At 63.6% G+C, this 16,304-nt stretch overlaps 1 protein-coding gene across 1 annotated transcript in view; it reads right to left on the minus strand.

The window, feature by feature from the left end:
- Positions 1–16,300, minus strand: part of ADGRB1 (adhesion G protein-coupled receptor B1) — a 53,184-nt gene extending 36,884 nt beyond the window's left edge. Inside the window, exons 1-12 of the mRNA XM_045286872.1 lie at positions 15,538–16,300; positions 6,835–6,996; positions 6,079–6,189; positions 5,678–5,842; positions 5,206–5,370; positions 4,767–4,931; positions 4,293–4,457; positions 4,002–4,103; positions 2,171–2,277; positions 1,787–1,981; positions 1,427–1,495; positions 768–876 (exon numbers count right to left, since the gene is read on the minus strand). Coding sequence (XP_045142807.1) covers positions 768–876; positions 1,427–1,495; positions 1,787–1,981; positions 2,171–2,277; positions 4,002–4,103; positions 4,293–4,457; positions 4,767–4,931; positions 5,206–5,370; positions 5,678–5,842; positions 6,079–6,189; positions 6,835–6,996; positions 15,538–16,300 — 2,278 coding nt within the window. The remainder of the gene's footprint in view (positions 1–767; positions 877–1,426; positions 1,496–1,786; positions 1,982–2,170; positions 2,278–4,001; positions 4,104–4,292; positions 4,458–4,766; positions 4,932–5,205; positions 5,371–5,677; positions 5,843–6,078; positions 6,190–6,834; positions 6,997–15,537) is intronic.
- Positions 16,301–16,304: the final 4 nt, after the last annotated feature.

Consider the following 16,304-nt stretch of genomic DNA (forward strand, 5'->3'; position numbering starts at 1 on the left):
GGGAGGAGAGCCAGGACTTCCCTGAGTGGGGTACGGGGTGGGGCCAGGGGGAGAGAGCAGGTAGGAGCAGGGGCCATGGACTGAGGGCATTTGGCTGCAGGTCCCTGAATCACCAGGCCTGGGAGGATCCCAGGACAAGGCTTAAGGCCAGGAAAAGTGGGGTGGGGGCAAGTATGTCTTTTGAGACAGGTGCAGGAGGCAACCCAGGGGAGGCCAAGGGAGGGGGGAGTCCAGGTTGTTCGTGGCTCCGGGGATAGGGCAGAGGGGTCTGTGACCTGCATGTGGCGTGGTCCAGGGCCTCTACGGGCAGCCACACAATGTCCTTCACTCTCTGGATCAGTGTCACCTCACTAGAAACCAGGCCAGGGCAGCCAGGCGAGGGAGAGGGCAGCGCCAACACCACCTGCTACGTGACTGCCAGAAAGGGTCTGTCCCTTTCTGCACCTGTCTCCCACCTGTGAGGTGGCGCTGGGCCCAGAGTCCTGTGACTACGCTTCCTAGACAGACATGTGACAAAGGCTATGGGTGCCAAGGGATCACAGGAGGGGTGATCCTCCCGTCCCTGGGGGAGTGCAAGAGGGCTGGCTGTGGAATGGCGTCTGACCCGGGCCTGAGGTCTCTGTGCCTCTTTGGCACTGTCCCTGCTGACTCCCCCCGAGCCCGAGACCACTGGCTGCCCCAGTTCATGGCTTTGACAGCAGAGTGTGTGCTAGGTACTGGTCACGAGGACACGGAGGCAGGAAGGGCCAGTCCCGGGGCGGGCTTACCCAGATTGTCTGTCACCTGGTATGCGTCTCGCAGGTCCTTCATGCGGAAGCCGATGACATCCACAAAGTCCTCCACCAGCCGGAACAGCTCCTTGGCGTTGGGGCCCACCTGGGGAGCGGGTGTGCTCAGGACCCTGACCCCACCTCAGCGTCAGGAGAGGCACCCTCCTGACCACTTGGGCCCCAGCAGGGACACATCTGCTCCCTGCCCTGGCCCTCTGGCCTCCTGCCTTCGTCCTCCCCACCCTTCTATGCCCTGTGGGCCACTTCTTAGCCCCTCCAGCCCCCCACCTGACTTGGGGGGGCAGGGCTGGCAAATAGCCTATGCACCCATTTTTGTGGGTGGGAACAAAGAGGCCAGGGCTCTGCCATGCACGGGTCAGGATATGAGTGGTCTCTGGTCCCTAGGGGGCTTTCTGGTGGTGGCAGGGTGCTAACCACTTCCTCGGATCAGAAGGCCACCTCCTGTTGCCTCCCCCCACCCCCCAAGGGTGCCCTGGTGTCAGCCTGCTCGCTTGTAACCCTTACGGGCACCCCCAAGGGGAGCTCCCATCAGGGGAAACCAAGGCTCATCAAGCTAAGGACCAGGCCATGTGGAGGGCACATATGCCCCACCAGTTGCCCTCGCTGACCAGGAGCACCCTGACTGCGCTCCCTACCAGCTGGGCCTCCTCCCATTTGCCCCGGTTCTCCTCCACCAACAGGTTGCTGATGATCTGGACAAAGTTCTGGAAAGAAAAGGAGATGGGTCTGTGAGGAGGAAGTAAAGTACCTGAACCAGGGCTGAGGGTGTGAGCAAATCAGGGTGTGAGCAGGGTCAGGGTGTGAGCAGGGTTAGGGTCAGGGTATGGACAGGGTCAGGGTCGGGGTGTGAGCAGGGTCAGGGTCAGGGTCAGGGTGTGAACAGGGTCAGAGTCAGGGTGTAAGCAGGGTTAGGGTCATGGTCAGGATGGGACCAGGGTCAGAGCTCAGTGCATGACCGTTCCCCCAGGCGCCCTCCCCGGCCTCCCCCAGCCCACCTGCACATCCCCGGGTGTGGGGCTGTAGTAGGCCCTGCGGAAGATCTCCGTCATGTTCTTCAGCACATCGATGGTGGACAGTAGGTCCCCGCTGTAGCTGGCCCCATCCTGGGAGATCTCTACCAGAGTCTGGATGACCTCGGAGACCCCTTCCCCGGGCAGCCCGCGCTGGGCCTTGGCCAGATGCTCCCGGGTCTGCAGACAAGGAAGGAGACCTTGTGGCCAGGCCCTGCCTAGGGCACAGCAGAGACTCTACGCCCAAGGGTCCCCCCTGCAGCCGGAAGAGGCAGGGCTACTCATGTCCCAGGCCTATTGCTGGCAGGCCCCAGGGGGCACAGGCTGCAAGGTGGGCAAGGGGATGGGGGAGGGGGGGTCGGGACTCACCATCATCTGGATGTTTCGGTAGTCGATGGACACGCAGCGGATGTAGGTGGGCAGCTCCCAGTAGGCGATGCCTTCCTCGTCCAGCTCACAGCGCCGAAGGATGAGGCCTGGGTGCCGGGTGGCCAGTTCAGCTCACCCTTGCCAGGCCGGCAGGAGCCCTGCTCCCTCCGGTCTGAAGGCCCCTGGATGAAAGCTCAGGACATCCCAGGCCTCTCCACCCTCCCTCTCTCCTGCACACTGAGCCCTGACTCTCAGGGCCCCACTGGGTGCCCTGGCTGAGTTCAGCCTAGCCTCCCCGCAGAGTCTCCAGCCAGAGCCCGGGAGACCTGCCCTGCGCCAGGGCCCCACAGCAGTCTGGTCTCAGCATCCCTTGGGAATGCCGTGGCCCTGGCCTCACTCCTAGAAGTCGTCAGTGAGCTGGGTATTGTCAGAGCTACCGGTTCCCTTATATCCAACAGGAAGCAGGGGCCACGGAGGGAAACCGAGGCCAGGCCACTGGTGCTGGCCACTAAGTCAGCGGTTCAAACCCAGCAGCCACTCCACGGTCGAAAGAGGAGGCTTTCTACTCCCATAAAGACTGACAGCCTCAGGAACCCACAGGAGCAGTTCTGCCCTGTCAGGGTCGCTGTGAGTCGGTAAGGACTTGGTGGCTCAGGGACATGTCCTAGGACCTTCAGAAGGAAGCTAGTGATTGCACACAGGGAGGCATGGGCTAACTGGGGGGGAACCCACCCAGGACAAGGGACCAGCACCGTCCAAGGAGGCAACGAGGAGGGTGGGGCCACAGGGGCGTCAATGTCCTTGGTTTGCATCTCTGACTTTGGAGCAGTCTACCAAGAATGGAGGGGCCCTGGGTGCGCTGGGGGTGAAGCACCGGACTGCTCTCTGCAGGGTGGGTGGCTCAGACCTGCTCCGAGGGAGCAGGCTGAGGCTGTGGGCTCTGTGAAGGCTCACGGTCTAGGAGCCCCTGGGAGTTGGTTGCTAAGAGCTGAATTCCACTCCGTGGCAGTGGGCACCAACAATGGGTAGTCAGGAATTTATAAAGGAAACGGGTGAGTGGCTGGGACTACAGAGCCCCCCATGGTGGCCAAACTCCTGCTGTTCCCGGCCCTAAAGGCAACCACCACTCTCACGCCCGAAACCCAAGCAGCAACCCCCCCTGCCACCGAGTCCGTTTGACTCACGGATTCACAGGACAGGGTGGAACTTCCCTGTGGGTTTCCACGGCTGACTATTGGAGTAGAAAGCCCCATCTTTCTCCCAAGAGTAGTTGGTTTTCAACTGCTGACCTTGTGGTTAGCAGCCGAGCGTGTGAATGCTGCGCCCCAGGTCTCCCTTGCAAGGGCCCCACTTGACAGGGGAGGGAACGCAAGCACAGAGGGGCAAGCACTCTGGATTGCAGGGGGGGGAGGTAGGGGGATGGGATCTCCAGGGCTTCTCCACAGCCTCCCTGTGGAGGAGGGTCTGAGGACTCCCACCTGGCGGGAAGAGCCCTTTGGGCAGGCCCCCACCCACGCCTGCTTCATGGCAAAGGGGCTGAGGGGCAGGGTTACCGGGGGCCAGCGGCTCACATGCTGGCTAGACATACCGAGGGCGAGTGTGTGAGTCACCCCTGCCATGTCCTCCCCTCTGACAATGAGCCAGTGATGGTGGCCCTCAGTGGGGACCTGGGTGGCCACTGAGCTTCTGGGAGGTTAGCTAGGCTGGCTGACTCCCCACACCAGTGAGCGTGGCAGCCTTGGAGTTGACAGGCCTCCCAGGGTAGGTGCTCCACTGCCCTCTCTCTGTGCACGGTCCAGGACCCTCATGCCACACCTGGGCCATGGCTCACCTGTGGCGTTCCGAGGACATCGAACAGCAGCGACCTCCCCTGCAGGTGTCTCCTTCCACGTGACAGCACCAAAGCTGTCCTCGTCACAGATCTCATGGGGTTCTGCCAAGGGCCAGACACGATGCCGGGCTGGGGTGGGGGGCGGGGCAACGAGGGTACCAGGCGCAGGGGCCAGCTCACAAGGCCCAGGCAGGGGCTCAGAATCCTCCTGGGGTCTCCTGTCCCAGGGGCAGAAGCGACCCCTCCCACCACCCGAGTCCCGGTCTCAGCCAGGGTGGGGTTGAGGCTCACCGGGACAGCCCCGGGCACTGCAGTGCCGGGACTCCTCCTGCGGGCCCTGGCAGGCTGCTCCCCCGAAGAAGGGCCCTGAGCAGGAGCGCTCCCGACGCTGGGTGCCGCCCCCACAGGTGGTGCTGCAGCTGCCCCAGGATGCCCATGCCTGCCACTTCCCGTCCACTGTGGGCACAGGTGGAGACCGGGTCGCAAGTTCCAGGGACCACCGACCACAGGGTGCAGAAAACAGGGGTGAGAAAGGCTGGAATGTGGGCCACCAAGACTCCAGGGGACAGAGGGACATGGAGTGATGGGGACACAGGGTGAGAGACCATGGGCAGGGGGTGATGAGGACACACAGAGGACACAGATTCGGGGTGATGGGGTCACAGGGTGAGAGGGACAGACACAAGATCTTCGATGCAGGGAGGCTGGGATGGATGGGGCCAGCCCTGGAGCGTCCCCCCACGGTGGCCACAGGCGGGTGCTGACCTGGACACTGCTGCAGGAAGCAGTCTCTCGATTCCACCCAGTGGCCCTGGCACTCGGCCCCGCCATACGAAGGCCCGTTGCACTCCCGCGTGCGCTGCTGGCGGCCCTGGGAGCAGCTGGCTGAGCAGGCGCTCCAGCTGGACCACTCGTTCCAGTTGCCGTCCACTGCCCGGCCCGGGGGAGGAGGGGGAGCCCGCATGAACACCTCGCATGGCGGGCCACCTACCAGCTGGACCCCGGCCACCACCCGACACCCAGTCTGGAACACAGCTGAGCCCCAAGCTCCTAGGTGGCACATGGTGCCAACATCTCCAGGGTCCCACTCTGGTCTGCAGTGCAGCTCAGTAGCAGGTGCACCTGGGGTGGGTGGCGGGCGCTGCCCCTCTTTCCTCCCCCTCCCTCCCCCTACCCCCCACTCCCCACTCCTCTTATCGCCTACCAGGGCACAGGGCGATGTTACAGAACTTGGTTTGTTTCTCAGGGCCCTCGCAGGGGTTGCCTCCAAACTGGGGGGGCCTGCAGGTGCGCGTGCGGTCCCGGAACCCTCGGCCACAGGTGCTGGAGCAGAGGCTCCAGGGGGACCACTCATCCCAGGCGCCGTGCACTGCGGAGGGGCGACAGCTGCACCTGAGGCCCGACTGCAGGTGTGTCCTGACTGCCGGGCGCCGCCTCCTCCAGATAGACCCTACCCCATCCCTCCTACAGCCCCGCCCCCGGATCGGTCGACCCCACCCACTCAGGCCCCGCCCAACGGCCCTTCGCGTAGCCCTCACCCCTTAGGCTCCGCCCCAACCCGTCCGGCTCGGCCCCGCCCCATCCCGCTAGGCCCCGGCCAGGCCCTCCCACACCGAGTGACGCTGCCCACTCAGGACCCGCCCCCTGTCGCTGGGCCCCGCCCCTTCGCGGCGCACCTGGGCACACCGCGGAGTTGTTGCACTGCCGTTGCTCGCGCAGGGGCCCGCTGCACTGGGTGCTGTAGGAGGAGGACACGCAGAAGCGAGTGCGGGTCTGCCAGCCCTCGCCACACGTGCTGGAACACACGCTCCAGGGCGACCACTCCTCGGCCGCGGGGTCACCTGCAGACCAGACCACGCCAGCGTCACCGCTCCCCCGCCCCTGCACCCACCGGGGTCCCAGCATCCCCCTGACACCTGGCAAGTGGGTCTAATTACGGTTAATCGCTGAGGTTATTACTTTTCATTATCCACAATGATTCATTTAGAGTGTTTTCGCAAAGACCCGCCCCTGAAACCTCAGCCCGCCCGACTCGGGAGTGGTGGTGGGGGTGACCCCGTGCGCCCTGCTGGCTCACTTGTCTGCGGCGAAGGGGACCCGATCTGCTGCAGCTCGTCCCCCAGGCCCTCGCGCCTCCGGGCGTCGGTGGAGCGCAGCGACTGGCTCCGAGAGTTGATGCGCCCCGCGGCTGCAGGAGGGAGCGGCTCAGCCACCGCCGACCGGGCCCACCGCAGCGGAGGGGGTCGCCTAGGGCAGCCCAGCCTGTGTCTGTGCCCCCCGGCCCCTCCTGCAGTGCTGGCAGCTGCCTTCCCCTGCAGGCGCCCCCCAGCCCCGGCCCCCCGCCACCAGGCTCCTGGGGCGAGCCCCCCTGCCAGGAAAGTTCATCAAGGGGAGAAATAACGCAGGGCGACAGTCTCATTAAAACTTGATTTAACTTGATGGGAACGTCTGAAAAATGCATGAGGCCATTAGCGCTTATTAGAGAAATACATCTGGAGGCGGGGTGTGCCTGCGGTGGGAGAACCAGGCCAGGGCTCCCGAGGGAGAAAGCAGAGGGACCCCAACAAGCCCGGCCTCCGTTCATCCCCCCTCCAGCCCGCCCCAGTCGCCTGGAGCAGGTCTCGCCTGCCCTTGTGAAGCTCTGCCCCAAGCCCTACACCCCTCAACGAGCAGGCCCCTACCCCCGCCCCCCAAAACCATCCCAGTCGGTCCCAGCTCAGCCCCTGCAGCCTCTGGCCCCGCCCACCAGTTGGTTCCGCCCTCTCGTAGCACCACCCAAAAGACCCGGCCCCACCTCCTCCTTTACCGGACCCCGCCCCGCCCCTGTACTCACGGCCGCAGGCCTTGCGGTTGCACAGGCGCCCCTCCTCCAGCACGCCCTCGCAGTCGCCGCCCTGGACGCCCGGCGTGGGCAGGCAGGTGCGCGTCCGCGTCTGCAGGCCGCCCCCGCAGTCCCGCGTGCACTCGCCCCACAGTGACCACAGCTTCCAGCCGCCTAGGCGCGGAGCAGAGGGCAGGGTCAGCGGGGAAGACTGTGTGGGCGGTGAACTCAGAGGTCCGCCCGCCACGACCTGTGGCGTGGCCCCCAAGGATGCGGACAGCCGGGGGCCGCAGCCTGGGCTGACTGCGGGCAGCAACGGTGGGGCAGTGTGCGCAGCGGTGGGGGCGGGCGTGTTGGCCCTCACCCAGGGGCGTGCAGGAACAGGGGGCTCTGGCTGGGGAGGGTCTCAGGACCCTTCCAGGCACTTGGGGACACAGGTCCAAGCTGTGCCCACCCCCTTCCCCCAGCTCCAGAGGGGTGCCCTCCCACGTGTGCTGCATGGAGGAATGATTCCAGGGATGGGAGAAAGAGCCGGGCCCTCCCTCAAGGGCCTCAGCCTGGGCCTGGATCCCAGACCTCACACTCGGAGGGTCTGCGCCTCTTGGTGGTCCCAGGCATGGGGAGGGGAGGTGGGGAGCCTCGAGCTGGGTCCAAGGTGGAGGCCAGCCTGATAGGTAGGTGCTCGGTCCCTCCTCTTGCAGGGGCGCGCCAGCCACCCTCAGCTCAGGAGCGGGGGCACCTCATTCTTGCGCCTGCGAGGATGGAGGCTCAGGCAGGTCTGAAGGGCTTCCGAGCCTCCTGGAGGTGAGCCTGCTCTAGACCCTCCCCCTGGGGGACACTGAGATTTAGGGAGGCCCCAGTGTGTGGCGGGAGGACAGGGGATTCAGGCTCCCTGATGGCCCCACCCTCCACTGGCTGCGTGTGGGATGGGGGCCCTGGCTTCCTGCCCTCCCTCCTCTGCTTCCAAACCTGCCCCCACCCACAGCCGTCCAGGCCGGTCCCAGTGGCTTCCAAGGCTGTCACCTCGATGGAAGCAGGTGGTCTCATGGGTCTCCCTTCAGATGGCTGATGGGGTGAACCTTGAACCGTTTGGTTTGTTTAGCAGCCACACACCGTAACCCGTAACCCGAGTCACTAACACGCTGTGCAGGGCTGGGTCCCTTGGGGTGTGAAATGGAAGGGGTTCTCTAGGCCTTTCTTTGGGCACGTCTGAGCGTCCCACCCATCTGTATGCACAGGTGGCCAGGATGGGAGCCCCCAGAAAGGGCCGGCCCAGAGATCCACTGACCTCTTCTGTAGGTCCAGGGCCGCTCTAAAGGGAGGCCAGCCCCTCCCAACTTCCCTGAGAGTCTGGGGGCGCAGTGGTAAATGCTGGATCACTAGCCAAAAGGTCCATAGTTCCAACCCACAGCGAAGACTGACAGACAGCCTGGGAGCAGAGACTGGCAGTCTGGAAAGCAGGTGGGGTTGGTTGCTGTGAGTTGGAACGGACCCACCCTCTGCACTTTTGGGGGTTTCAGCTCCCTGCAGGTGTTCTAGAAAGCGGCCAGCAGGGGGTGCCAGGGGCAAACGAATGGGACTATTGAGGGACTCAGGCAGGGGGAGGCTGTCCACTCTTCCCTGTGGGGCAGGCAGGGTGGGAGTAGAGACCCTTCTCTCCCTCCCCAGGCAGCCCAGCCTCCACCTGGACCCAGGAAGGCGAGGACCTTGGCAAGGTCATGCAGGGAGCGACCAAGCCCCTGGGCTCTGGAGCAGGTGCTCAGGAGACCAGCCAGGTAGGAGGGCAGGTGCCCGCTCCTTGGTGGTGGCTACGCTGTGCCTGGTCATACTGCAAGCTCACGGCCAGGCCGGGTGGTGCCGCCACAAGCAGCTCAGGGTCAGAGGGGGGAGGGGTCTGCGGGGTGCTGGGCAGGAGGGGGTTGGTGGCGGCCTGGTGGCCAGCCCTGTCCTCACAGGAAGTTGCACGCTCCCATTGCTCGGATGAGAAGACCGAGGCCAGGCAGCAAAGGTGCCTGTGTTCGCCCAGCCAGGGGCTGTGCCAGCTGCTGGTACAGGGCCCTCAGACCCCCCCACCTGGAAGCACAGAGGTCACCATCACTGCTCACGTAGCTTCAGGCACCCTCTGGTCAGATGCGCCTTTTGTGCCTGCCTCTCCTGGCCCCAGGCCAGGTACCCTGTAGCTAGATGGCAGTGAGGGGGGAGGCATCCTGAGACACAGGATCTCCTGAGACCCACACCCAGGGAACCCCACTCTGTGCTGGGGGCCCCTGCACACTAGGCCTGAATTTACAGTGAAGGAAACTGAGGCTCAAAGGGGTGGACCAGACAGCCAGGGCCTGGGAGGTGGCCCAGAGAAGGCTCAGAGTCCCACCTCTCCTTTGGGTGGGGGGGCACCAACCGGGCCTGAGTGTGAGTGAAAACTTAAGGTGTAGATGCTGTGTCCCCCTGGGTCTTAAAGTGCAGGCACCAGAGAGGTGAGGGGTGCCGGAGGGCAGTGGACTGGACCCCAGGGTAGAGCTCCTGCCTCCCTGCCTTCTCTGCCCCTTGCCTGGAGGACTCCCCACTGGCCCGCAGGGAGCCCATTGGCCAGATGGAGAGGGGAGGCTGGGACAGGCGAAGGGCTGAGTGGGCCAGCAAGTGCAGGGACAGCACAGGGCCAGGGCAGGCCCGGTGGGATGGCGGCCAGCCCCGTTGCCCCAGCCCAGCCCCCCAGGAGGAAGCTAGGTGACGTGGAAAGCTGGCAGTGGGCGGGAGAGAGAGTGAGTCCAAGACGGGCTCATCGGAGGATGCCTTGTGGTTCCCATGGCAACCGCTGCGGTGGCAGCCTGTCAGGATAGACTCAGGTTAGGCTCAGCTGCCAAGACACCCACTATTTCAGGGCTGGTTACCTTGGTGACCCAGGTGGTTAGGATGTGGGGGGAGGGGCAAGGAGAGGAAGGGGCTGCCAGGGTGGCCAGGCCAAGGCACTGGCCAGTGGCTCAGAGGGCACTCCTCGCTCAGGTCTGGCCCTGACCCTGCTCACAGGCTGAGCCCTGATCCTGTCCCACCCTGAACCTTGATCCTGGTTACAGGCTGAGCCTTGATCCTGTTCACACCCTGAGCCCACACCCTGAGCCCTGATCCTGTCCCATCCTGATCCCTGAGCTTGGTCACATTCTGAGCCCTGACCCTGCTCACAGTCTGGTCCCCACTTTGGTCATCCTCCTCTCCCTGATGGTCACTCAGGAAGTGGCCGCTGTCTTTTTATGGCCGTTCCTGTTTGTGACGTGTTCCCAAACACAGCATTTACGACAGGGGTGGGGGCAGCTGCCAGGAGGGTGGGTGGTGCCTGGCAGGCTGGCTGGGTGGCACTGCTGGGTGTGGAGGTGCCTGGTCTGGGCGGGCTGCGAGGAGCAGCGGGGAGTGGGCAGGGCTGGGGGTGGGCTGCCCCTCCAGGCCTGGGAAGAAGCCGTCATTCTTCCTGGACTCAATGCCCCTCTGTCCGGTAGCTTCATTTCCATCTCATTAAGGGATGAATGGGGCCAATTAAAGGCGCCGGTCGCTGGGCCTCCCAGGAGACAGGGTTTGGTGAGGGGCTCCACGCAGCCTGGCTGCCTGGTCATCATGCGCACCCTGGCCTTCACCCACCCCACCTGCTGGGCCAGGGCCCTGGTGGGCTCAGGAAACCCACTGGGGGCACCCGGCCTCCAGCTGGGCCTTCCTGGCTTCAGGATCCCCTGTAGGGGCATGTGCATGTCCCTTGTTTCCCAGCAGAGGGCGCCTGAGCCCACAGGTCCCCTCACCTGAATGGCAGGGAAAGTGCCCGCCTATCCCAAGCCTGAGTCCTGGCACTCAGAGAGGCCCAGGACCCTCGCCCACCACCATTTTCTGGGGCTGTCTGCATCACCCAGAGCCCTGCACTGGGGTCTGGGACCCACCACAGGCCCAGTGTGGACAGGCCAGAGGCAGGCCCCAGGGACCCCTCCTAGTGCAGCCCAGCTCCCAGCTGGGCCTGTCCCCTGGGCCACAGCTCCATGCTGTCTGCCACTGCCACCAGCCTCCCGGCACCTCTGCTCAGTGCCCAGTGCTGGCCTCTGTGAGCACCATGCCCGTTCCATTTCACAGGAGGGAACCTGGTGTGGCTGGAGGGGCCAAGCTGTGTGTCCCCACTAGACAGACCCCAAGAGGCCCAAGCCCACCAGCCCAGGCCCTGCCTGCATGCCTGGTCACCCAGCCTGGACAAGTACTTTCGCTCCCTAGGCTATAAGACACATTGGGGGCTGACAGCCACTAGTCTCCCCTTCTCTGGAAGCCCACCTAGGGCGGTAACCCCCGCAGGGGCTGAGACTCGGCCCCTAGTCTGCCCTGCTCCCACCTTGCTGGAGCATGACAGGCAGTGGGTACAGTGGAGGGGAGTCTCAGGGTCCAGGCTGCATCTGGGTCTGTCCCTTGGGAGGTGTCAAGCTGGGACTTGCAGTCGGAATGAGCCAACTTCCTGGGTCTGGCTGGCTCACTTTTCCTGCCATGGGCCTGGGGCAGAGGGAGGGCTGGTTCTGCCCTGGCTGAGAGGACAAGTCATGCCCTAGCAGTGGAGGCCTGCCACTGCCCCCCATCCCACCAGCTCCAGACACCAGGTTCTGGGGTGGCCTGGTCCTCCCACTTGGAGCCTCCTTCACCCTGGACACTGCTCCCTTCATGTCCTGGGCCCCCAAGGGAGCTATAGACCCCACTGCCTGATGGGGTGCTCCTAGGGCATCACCTAGACCCTTGTGGGAAGCCTGGCACCCAGTATGAGGGATTCCCTGTGACAGGGGGGAGGGGCACCTGGTGGCCGGCTGGGCCCCCAGAGCCTCAGCCTCTCACACAGCCTGCCACCCCACCCTGCTGCAGGTGCACACACACGTGTACACATAGACACATCCATGTCCCACAGGAACACACTTTCACATGTACACACCCCACATGTGCACAGAGGAGTGTGTACACACAGAGGGACACACAGGCATATCCCTACATGCACATGGGTGTGCACATGCACCGCCTAGATACAAGGGCATGTATGCATGCACATATCCCATGTGCATACAGGAGTGTGAATGTACACCCCAGGCACACATCTACATACCCCTGATGTGTACACAGACAAACATGTTCACACAAGGACGTGCACTCACATACCCAGTGCACACAGAGGCATGCACATGTACCCACAGACACACACCCTATGTGCGTGCTTCTCACATGTGCACACAGGGGTGTGCATGTGCACACTCCAGCATACATGTACACACCATGTTCACATATGGGTGCCTACACACCCACACATGTACACAGGAGCATGCACACACATGTACAGGCACACCTCCAGTGCACAGTCATGCACACTCACACACACATGCAAGCAGGGCATGCCCATGCATCCACACAGACAAGCCCTCATGCACACAGTGGTGTGCACGTACACACACACACACACACACACGTGCGCACACACACGCACATGCCAGCTCCCGGCCCCAGGATGCTTTTTCATTATCTCACATGTCGCTTCTGCAATAAAATTCTTTAATTAAAACATGAATATTTAAAGCAGCCCTGAGAGAGTGGCCTGATCTCACCAGAGGCAGATGACTGCGAGACCTCAGATTGGAGATGGGGCACAGAGACCCAGAAAGGGGAGCCAGCTGGGCAGGTGGAGTAGTTGCTCCGGCCTGAGGAGGGTGTGGGGTGCCTGGCACGTGACATGGCCAGGTGGCATTTGGGCAGGCTGGGTAAGGGAGGGCCTGAAAATGGGCCCAGGCTGGCTGTGGCTGCCAGCCTGAGACGCCTGTCCTGGCTGACACTGACCAGGGCCTGGCAGGTGAGATTCAGGGGTCCCTGCCCATCCCCTCCCCCAGCTCAGCGGTGTGGGTTCATCTCCTGGGTCCTTGCACCACTCCACCCACCATCCACACATGCACACACGTGCACACAGCTCAGGCACACGCACTCAGAAACATGTTGGCACACAGGCACAAGTACAAACCTGCACACAGACACCCACTCACACGCACGCCCAAATCATCATTCCTGCACACACACATGCACGCAGGAGCACACATTAACACGGGCACATGTTCATGCATGTGTGAGCATGCACACACACACATCTGTGCATGCACACCCACCCCGTCACAAGTGCATACCGACACACGTGCACTCCCATGCCGTGCATACGCGTGTGCACATGCACACCCATGGGTGTACATACTCACATGTGTACGTGGGCATGCACACACACAGTGGCCCAAAGAGCCGGCCCTCCTGTCAGCTGCTGCCCTTGTGACTGACTGAGGCCACTGCTTCCACTCTCTGGCCTCCTTCCACGCATCAGCATTGAGTGCCTGTGGTGCGGACCCCTGGTGACACTGTGGGTTAAGCACTGGGGCTGCTAACCGAAACATCAGCAGTTCAAACCTACCAGCAGCTCCAGGGAGGAAGAGGGGTCGTCTGCTCTTCTAGAGACTGACAGCCCAGAAACCCTAGAGAGGGTCGCTGTGTGTCGGGATCAACTGGGGCAGGGGGTCCCACTGTGTACCCAGTACTAGTCAAGGCCCTGGGGGGACCGGAGTGGACAGGTCAGAGCCCTTCCTGTGGCACCTCCATCTGTGCGGGGTCGGCAGACAGATAAGGGTCCCAGGACATGCGCTGTGAGAGAAGGCAGGACAGAGAGCTGGGCGAGGGACACTGTCAGCCCACCCAGCATGGTCAGGGCCTGCCACCCAGATGGGACGCATGCAGGAGTGCCGGAGGGATCAGCCTGCAGGGACCCAGACAAGGGCACAGCGTGGCACGCCTGCGCGCCCGCGTGTGCAGGTGTCTGTGTGTGCATGCACATGGCTCACACAGCCTGGGGGACTGACACGTGGGGAGGAAATCAGTGTACACAGAAAGGCCACACTAAATGGCCCCTGTGGTCACCACAGGGCCTGCTTACTCTCATGTCTCCAGAGTATCCATCTGGGTCTGGGCTGGGAAGGAGGATGCCGGCAGGCAGAGAGCCCCCCTGTCATTGCAGCAGGCTCTTTCCAGGCCCCTCCCTACAAGACCTCCAGGATCCACACGCACATGGATAGAACCTGTGCACATGCACAGGCCACGATGCACGGCACACCATGCACATGTGCACACTTCTCCCAGTATGGGAGAACCGGCAAATACGTGTGTGCATAATGTCACGTGCGTGCGTGCGCACACACGGATATGGTTATGTGGGTATACTCACGTGCAGAACAGACCGCTCACCCATGTGTACACATACGGTACAGCATTCACATGTTTGCACGCATGTCCACACAAGCACCAGACATTAGTCGCTCACATGCGCACACACATGCACACACTCTGACACTGCACAATATTCACATGCGTGCATGCCTGTGCTCACTCAAAGACACAGTGCAACGTCCACACACGAGCACACCCCCCACAGTGCGGTCCTCCTGTCCTCGTGCATTATGTCACGCTCACACACCTGCGTGTACACGTGTGTGCAGGACCATGCTAATGCGTGTCATGCCCAGGCTCCCGTGCTCACACACCTCTGAGCAGGCTCAGGCACCCCTCCCTTCCTCCCCCGCAACACCGAGGAGCTGGGGCCCAGCACCGCCTGAGCCTGGGCCCCAAGTCCGCGCCAGCCCGCACCAGCCTGCCTCCTGCCACCCAGACAGCGGTCCGTGCCCTCTCCCCCAGAGCTCCAGGGCCGAGCCTGCAGATGAAGAAACTGAGGCAGGCTTGGGTGAACTCAGGGACTTACTGGAGGGCCTACCTCTCCCCCATACCAGTCTCACCCTACTGCTCTGCCAAGGTCATGGTGACCTACGTGTGGCATGAAGGTCAGTGCCCAGTCCCAGGACTCTGATATCTTGTCTCAGGTCTTGGTGGGTGAGGCTAGCTACCAGTTCCTCCCCAGGGGGGTCACCCTGCCACTCAGCCATTGGCGCTGCTGGCTGAGTCTCTGGCTGGGTCTCCTCTGCCTTTGAAGGCATCGTTCCCAGGAACTGTGATGCTAGCAGGGCTTCGGGCCTCACCACCTCCTCTCCCCTGCCCACCCCTTCCACACAGCCTCCTGTCTCTGAGGAGAACCCTGTGCTGGAGCCCAGGGCCCTCAGCAGCCCCTGAGCTACCTGCCCTACTTCCCTGGCACCCCCAAACCCTGGAGGGGTCTTCTGACCTTGGATCTGGACCCAGAGAGGGGCTACACCTTTGAGGCCGATGCAGTGCCCTGCCCACCCCCAACCTGGGCTCTGGGCTTAAAGCCCCTTCTACTACACACAGCCTCCCCAGGGCAGAAACCTGCCAAATTGACCCCCACTCTGAAGACCCTGTCTGCTACAGTGTCCCCAGTCTGCAGGGCTCACCCCGGCCTGCCCAGAATGCCAAGGACCTGGACCTGCTCAGGGCTTCCATCCTGGCCCTTGTGCCATGACCTCACACAAATGTCCACCTATGCACTGCGCCCTCCCTCCCTGCCGGGCACTGCAGGGTTCACACCTGTGCCCCAGTGCTGGCTGTCTGTACTCAGAGCGCCCGGCCAGTGCCTGGATATAGCTGTGCTGCTGGAGACCAGACCCCCACTTCCAGAGCCCCTCTAGGCGCTCACCCCCAGAGCCCCCAGCTTGGCCCCTTCACGACCCTGAGCCCTCCCCGCTCACTAGAATCAGGCCCGAGAGCCCCCAGGCCCCTCCCATCACTCACCTGGGGCACCGTCCCCCACCTGGCCCTGGGTCAGGCTCGTGAGGCAGTTTTCGGGGCTGCCGGCCATGCCGTCCTGAAGGCAGACGTCCCCGTGGGGATGCTGGGGGCCAGTTGCCGGGGGACCGGCGTCCCCGCCCAGGCAGGCACAGGGCGTCTGCATGATGCCACAGGGGTGTGAGCTGCGGCTGCCGGCCAGACAGGCATCCAGCCAGCGGCAGAGCATCTGACAGGCGGCCCTGCTGGGGCTGCGGTTGCCCACGACCAGGTACTCCACGGAGAAATCATCGCTGGGGCCCGGGACCCAGGGGGCCACGCCGTCCAGGGGCCACTGCTGCCAGCGCATCTGTAGGAACTGCTTGCTGGCCTGCAGGAAGGCCAGGGGCGCAGAGGGGTCACACAGACGCAGCACCTCGTCGAAGCTCTCTACGCCCAGGTAGGTGCGCGTGGACTCCAGGAAGGAGTCAAACTGGTAGGTGTGGACGCGGCCGGGGCCGGCGCAGGGCTGGGCCGCCTTGGCCACCTTCAGGTAGAGCGTGTAGCGCCGCGGGTCCGGGTTGCGCAGAGTCCAGGAGCAGCGAGAGGCGTTGGCGGGGAAGACAGCAGCCCCCGAGAAGTACCCGAAGAACTTGCCCTGCACCAGCGTGGCACACAGCTCAGGCCCGGGGCCCACGTCCAGCCCAGTGGCCGTCCGCGCCCGGCGCCCCGGTGGCAGTGGCACCTCCATCTGCGCGGGGTCGGCAGACAGATAAGGGTCCCAGGACATGCGC

The sequence above is a fragment of the Echinops telfairi genome, unplaced genomic scaffold (genome assembly GCF_000313985.2).
Source record: "Echinops telfairi isolate 266 unplaced genomic scaffold, ASM31398v2 ScPeMD7_1;HRSCAF=3_0, whole genome shotgun sequence".
Lineage (NCBI taxonomy): Eukaryota > Metazoa > Chordata > Mammalia > Afrosoricida > Tenrecidae > Echinops > Echinops telfairi.